Below are 7262 nucleotides of genomic sequence, written 5' to 3'. Positions count from 1 at the left end.
AATACTTTACGTAGAATACTTTTTAGAATGTCTTTCATTTAGGTCATTTTTGCAATTGCAAATTTACAAAGGAAGACTTCTAGAGAAGTCTACTCTACAAGAGACATCTTGAAAGGTCTTCTTTTGTAAATATTAGCTTACTTATCGAAAAAATATTTTGAGTTCAATTACACTTTAGCTATTCTTTTAGTAAATCGATAACTTAATTTAAATTATTTTTTTTCTATAAAGAAAATACATAAAATTTCCAATTTTGTTTCACTAAAACATCAAAATTTATAAATATAATTTCATTTTGAAACTTATCGAAACAAGCTCAGAATTATGAATTATTTGATTTATAAATTTATTACTAATTAAAACATAACTATTTCAATATATTGACTAAAGAAATTAACTATAAAAACAAGGTTTACTTTAGCTAAATAAGACATAAATTAAAATGAGATAACACACATGTTAATACATGGATTTTATTTTTATAGTTTCAATATTTTTTCCATAGCTAAAATCATTTAAAACTTTTTTTCACTATTCAAATCATTAAAGTTTTGCATAAAAATCGTCAAAGAAAATTAAGAAATAAAATAATTTTCTACTTAAAATGGCATGGTAGTAAATAGTATTTTTTTTTCCAGGGTCTATCTATCTATATATATACATATGGAATCTCTTTGTAAACCCCAAAAGTAAAGAAAGTAATCTCTCTATATAAAATTCGAGTTTTGAGAGGTGGTGAGATAAAAGATTACGTTCATTTCGAAGGTGTGTGAATATACATACTACACGTTCTATCATATCTTAATAATTTTCTACATTCTCTTATTTACACAGTGAGGAGGAAGAAAGATGGTGTGGTCTCGGAGGTCCGCTCAGGTGTCCTCGGGTGACGACGAAGAGAAAATTGTACGGGAGACGAGGTCTCAGGGACAGAACTCAAGGAGACTTGAGGAAGAAAAGGAGAAAAATGACGTGGATGAGAAGGAAGGAGGAGAAAGTTCCATGGGGCGAAACCGGTTGGTGAGCCGGTTAAAGTTAGGGGTAAGGGCAAAGGCAGAAGAACCCATTACAGGCAGTTCGAGCACGGCGGTTACAGATACCAGCTGGTGAGTTGTGTTGACTAGATTGATGCATTATTATGGGTTTCGAGTGCACCTTGTTTAATTACTTGTTGGTTATTGCATCGTTGAATCTAGGGTTTTGAAGGAACTTTGATTTCTGTGTGAGAATGTATTAGTCATAGCTGCTCTTTTTATTTGGTTTAGAGACTGGGTGTTTTTCTTATTACATCATCCTTTCCCTTTGCACCTGAATGCTTAGAGGCCATTTGCATCTCTGACATTCATTTAATTTCTTGCACAGGAGGATTCGGTGCTATTGCATCCAGAAGAGAATAGTCTAAAGCCTTATGTTGCCATTATAAAGGTACTTGTGTAGGTGCTGCCGAATGTTTTATATATGCTTACCAGTTCTTCCAAGTAAGACTTTAGTTCTTTTTTTTGGTAGGATATTACCCAAAAAAAAGATGGACGCATGATGATTCTGGGACAGTGGTTTTATCGTCGAGAAGAAGCAAAGAAAAAGGGTGGTGGAAACTGGGAAGCAAATGATACACGAGAACTGTTCTACAGTTTCCATTTTGATGAGGCCCCCGCAGAATCTGTGATGCATAAATGTGTGGTGTATTTTGTTCCAGCTCATAAGCAACTTCCGAAACGCAGAGATAACCCTGGTTTTATCGTGCGAAAGGTGTATGATACCGATGAAAAGACGCTGTGGGAATTGACTGATAAGGTTTATGAAGCTTCAAAACAACGTGAAATTGACCTCCTTGTGGAAAAGTCAATGTCGAGACTGGGTGATCTTCCTGACCTTGAAACTGAGGAACACGTAGAGAAGGCTAAAAGATCTTCCCGGAAAGTAAACATACCTCCTGTTGATGTTAGAAAGGAGGAAGATGAGTATCATTCTATCCTACGCAAGTTTGATTCACTTACAGGTGATGCTCATCGTAACAAATGTTTGGCGAAGCTTCTGAAAGCAGTCCACAACATATGCTCCAACGCTGGTGATGAAGGAAAGTTGGGTTCAGCTGGATCCCATCTTGAACAGGCTGAGAATGGATCTCAAGATAATCCGTTAAAGGTCTTAAACTAAGCTCTTCTATCCTTTTGATCAAAGTCTCTCTTTTCATATACACTCACCTTTCATATTTGTTCCTGCCAAAAAATTTACCAAATAACATTCTGATAATCTGAAATCTATCAAGAATTCATTAGTTTCTGGAATAACCCTTTTGTTTAAACTGCTTGACAGAATGAGAGTTTTCTCTGGCCGAATGATGCTGTTCCTCGGGTTTGTGCTCTTGAGTTGGCTTTACATGTATCTCTTGCATCGGATTATTCTAAATACAATCAAAGGACTAGGGCGTTGGCATTCAATCTCAAGGTTAGAATCTGCATTGATTGTTTGTGCATATATGCTCCTTATTCATAATAGTTGATCTATGAATTTATGTCACATTCTGATATGACCTGCTAAATTTTGAAATGCCTTATGATGATTTGCACAGTAATTCCTTTTTTTTTTGTCTGTAGAACACTTCACTGCTGGCTAAACGACTGCTCAATGGGGAGTTAGAACCTGCAAAGATTTTGAAAATGTCACCCACTGAGTTAAAGGTTAGGAAATTTTTTATATTACATAACTTGTATAAAGATTAATCTGAATTTGTTCTATAATGCGCAAATAGTAATGATTATTTCTTACATGTTAAACAAATAAGATTTGGTTTTATGGGATTCAGGAGGGTCTAACTGCTGAGGAAACAGAGAAGAATGAGCCTGATGATGCGGTACGGATGCAGGTTTGTTCATTTCTGACAGTCAGTTTTATCCAGTTTCTTGGATTTCAGTTGGAGAATGTCTTTGACCATGTCATGTATTGGCTTTGGATGCAGATGACTGATGTAAGATGCTCGAGATGCAGTGAAATTAAAGTTGGCCTGAAGGATATCATTCAAGCTGGGCGTGGAGATCGCTATCAGGTTCTTGTGCTTTCCATATTAAGATCTTCTTCTTCTCTTTTCTGTGCATATGTTTTTATCATAATATTCACACACTGGTTTTGTTTTATGCATCTAGCTGGAGTGTATTGCCTGTGGACATTCATGGTATGCCTCAAGGGATGAGGTATCCACTCAGACTAAAGACACTGAACAACCTGCCCAAGGCACTAAGACTGCAGACGTTGAGAAGAATTTAACCAGTCCTCATGAAGCTGGGAAGATCGCAACAGAAGAATCGTTGAAGACAACCAATGACTTTAATGCTGACAACAATCCTGAAGCCACCAAGTAAAAAAAAAAGAGAGAATGTTTAGGGTTTAATGCTGACAACAATCCTGAAGCCACCAAGTAAAAAAAAAAGAGAATGTTTATGTTTACACTTTGGGTATTAAATTGAACTTGGTTAAAATTTAACATTTTAGTTATTTAATCAAGGTAAAGCTTATTTATCAGTTATCAATGGATTTTGATTTCATTACCAGTACAGCAGAATTTGGAATATACATATTATTATTATTATATTAAAACTAAACTTCAGAAGTTTTGGCTCTTTCGATTTTAGAAAACTCCCATTACAGAGTTTGTACCTTTTGCGGATTCGAGATTTGGTAATTCTGTGCTACTATCTAATCTCTCAGTACACAGACATAATCAGTGTTTTTGCTCTTCTACTTTTCAATAATAGTTTTATCTTGTAATGAGAAAATCTGAAGCATAGTTTCTTAGATTCTGCCTACAATTTATTGGTTCATGTTTGGTGTTTTAAATATACTTTAAACTTAATTTAAAAATATTATTATTATAAACTTTATTAATTATTTTATTTTATTATATTTTATACATTTTTATGATAGAAGATGACAAATGATCTTTCATATTCTTCTCAGTTTATTCATATATATATTTAAATTATAAGATTATAAAATAATCTTTGCTATTTTTATCAAACAAATACAAATTTATTAGCATTAAATAAATTAAATATTAAAATGATGTAAGAAAACATGCGAATAATGACAAAACGTTACAATGAAAATGTATCATCATAAGTTTTAAAAAAAAATGAAGTTTTCTATGTATGATTTCAAGAAGTTTGTATGTATGATCTCGAGAAGTTTTCTACTTCTTGTGAGCCATTCTTAAATGTGTTTAGTTTGCTTACCTTTAATGCAATATATACTCATTTTATTAATGATAAAATCAAAATTTAGAATAATTCTGTATTTTACAATGTTTTAAATTTTTTATTGGAAATATATTAACCTCTTTTATTCTATGAGAAATATGAGTCATTAATAATGTTTTATACTTTAATTTTTTTTAACGTGTAGAACTAGATGTGTTTCAAAATGTTGATCAGCCAATATTAACTAATATAAGCCATCAACCAATATTCTAGAACCGATTCAATTACAGTTCAAGAATAAATTAAACAATTTTCTCTGTAAGTCAATTTAACAACCAGTCAAATCAAGTTTTCTTAATGAAACTAAAATTTATGGAAAATAGATGGAACATAAAATATTTGGATCAAAATCCAAACAAAATCCACTATTAATAATGACTCTCAATAACTTCAAATAGCACTTTGTCTTTGATTCCCATAGGTAAGTATTTTTCATTTGAATTTATGGTTTTGATCATAAGGAATTCATGCACAAAATTAGTTACATGTACATTGTACCCACCAAGCTTTAGAAAAAATATTAGTGAGATTAGATTCGACAACTTGATGGAACTTAAAAGGTTACCTTTCTTGGAACCATTATTTTCTTTTAGTTTAATCTTTCAGAAAGTATCCAATCTTTTTGCCAAAAAGTTGCATTTGTTGGACTTCTTTGCATTCTCATTTACATGATTATGGGTGGTGGTCATTTATGGCTCAGTTGATACCTTTTACCAGCGTTAGGTCAAACTCTTTAAACATAATGGAAAAAATTAATACATATATACAACTAAGCCTAGCCTCCTCTTGAACCATTTCACTAAGCAATTTATTCAACGTCCATCATACATAAGTGGCGTTATAATTAATTTAAAATGGTTCATACTGAAAAGGTAACGAATCTAGGATATGATTTATTTGTTATATACTAATAATGTTGTAACGCTCCGACCATCCACGGCTATTAAACTTCCACTCCCGCTCACTCAATCCATGGGCCTTATCCTGTAGAACGGATGGTGCGTTAATTTTTTCAAGCTCCAAAAGTTTTGTTTACTGACCCTGCAATCATAATATAACATTTTCCAGTGCTTTGCCTCGCTCGCACGATATCGCGAATCACTTCTGGATAGGTCACCCATCTTTCTAGTACTCCAGCTCAAGCACACTTAATTATGGAGTTCAAACAGATATGTGCTACTTTGGTGACATAGGTAGCCAAATCAATTTAATTAAGCATTTCCACATATATCAAAAATCATCAAAAATCAGAATATTACAATTCACCACACTCACAAAGCGCAACAACCCCATTGCGCACTATGACAGGTCTTAAGACGCCTTTCAGATCATTACTGAGATGGCTAACCTGCTCTAATACCACTTGTAACGCCCTGACCGTCTATGGCTAATGGGCCTTCCACGCCCGCTCATTCAGCCCGTTGATCCCATCTCATGAGAAGGGCGTTGCGTTAATTTTTACAAATCCCGAAAGTCTTGTTTGACCCAGCAATCACCACATGACATTTTCCCGTGCTTTGACCTCACACACACGATAACACATACCACTTTCAGATAGGTCAACCATCATTCTACTACTCCAGCTCAAGCATGCTTAGCTTTAGAGTTTTAAACGGATGTGTTCCTAAAAGAGTAAGCATACTATAGTGATATAAGCCATGTTCGAAATTGCGCTAGGCGCTACGCGTGCGCTCGCTCCGGGCCTAGCGAGTTAAGAGAAATCCGGGAAAAAATCAGAGAGTACTCGGGCAGTAATTTTTCAAAGAAAAATAATAATTTAATGTTTTTGTTTATAATATATTTACCATTTATACGAACTATCAATTCATATACGTTGCAGTGGCCCAGTGGCTAATTTGTGTGCAACCAAAGTCTATGTCATGGTTCGAAGCCCCGTAATGTTGTTTTTTTTTTTGAGCATTTTCATTAACAAAGGGCAAACTCGTAATTTGATCTTTGTCTTCTTCCTGTCGACCTTTCTTCTGCTCCAACCCTTTTTTTTCCAACATAAATCATCTTTTTTCTTTTACAATTTGCTTCGATTCTTAACTGTTGTTAATGGAATATGATAGATATATGTTTAAACTATCGATTTAGAGCCTGAGAATATCAAAATATACTCCTTTTTTTTTTCAAATCCGAGTTTTTGGCCGAATAAGGCAAACTCGCGGCGGAGCACCACCGAGTCACGTTTAACCGGCGAAAAATCGGCCAACTCGGCCGTGTTTTTGAACATGGGATATAAGTAACAAATCAATTTTCTTTAGCATTTCTACATACGAGAAATCGAGATGTTACAAATGTACTATATTTTATTTAATATTTTATTTTTATTTATCAAATATTGTAATTTTGTTTAAAATCAGTCTCTCTCTCTCTTTCCTTTGTTTCCTTTTGTCTTCTTCTTCACTTTTCACACATCAACTCTCTCTATCTTTCTCCATAAAAAACACATTTCTCTCTCTCGCTCTTGTATCTTTCTTCCTTCTTCTTCTAAGTGTAACTCACCAATCTTCACATATCTTTCTCATTATTACTCCTTTTGAAACCAAATCATTCTTCACATATCTCTCTCTCTCTCGTTCTCCTTCCTCATTCGTCTTCTTCCTCTAACGACGACGTCGACGATGAATGGTAAAGACGTGTTTACGACGGTGGATGGAGAAGATGAAACAGCCAAGGCGAAGCTTATGTTTTTAGGGTTTGAGTTTTTTAGATTTGGTTTGATTAGGTTTAGCTAGCGAGCATGACGGAGTGTGGTTGTGTAGAAAGCGTGACGGAGCATGGTGGGCGAGACCGGGGAAGAGGAAGACAGTTTAATGGTTTTTTCTAGTTTTATATTTTTCTCAATTTATAAATTATTTTAACAGGATATTAGAATAGGATCCGAATGAATTATTAAAAAGTTTTAAATTACAAAATATTTCCGGCGAAGTTATGACATATAAGTTATGGCCAGAGGACCCTCTCAAACAAATTGAAATTTAATCGAATGAGATCAGTAGATCC

General features: G+C 34.1%; 1 protein-coding gene across 1 annotated transcript; it reads left to right on the top strand.

The window, feature by feature from the left end:
* The first annotated feature begins 604 nt into the window (after positions 1 to 604).
* Positions 605 to 4218, top strand: LOC106422333. Its single transcript, XM_048740404.1, has 8 exons — positions 605 to 612; positions 835 to 920; positions 985 to 1106; positions 1363 to 1425; positions 1507 to 2145; positions 2317 to 2448; positions 2598 to 2681; positions 2807 to 4218. Exons 1-8 carry the CDS (start codon positions 605 to 607, stop codon positions 3188 to 3190), a joined length of 1518 nt encoding a protein of 505 aa, XP_048596361.1. The 3' UTR covers positions 3191 to 4218.
* Positions 4219 to 7262: the final 3044 nt, after the last annotated feature.

This window comes from Brassica napus, chromosome A9 (assembly GCF_020379485.1).
Source record: "Brassica napus cultivar Da-Ae chromosome A9, Da-Ae, whole genome shotgun sequence".
NCBI classification, from domain to species: Eukaryota; Viridiplantae; Streptophyta; class Magnoliopsida; order Brassicales; family Brassicaceae; genus Brassica; species Brassica napus.
Note: the sequence above shows the minus strand (reverse complement) of the source record. Positions and strands in the feature narration are given on the sequence as shown.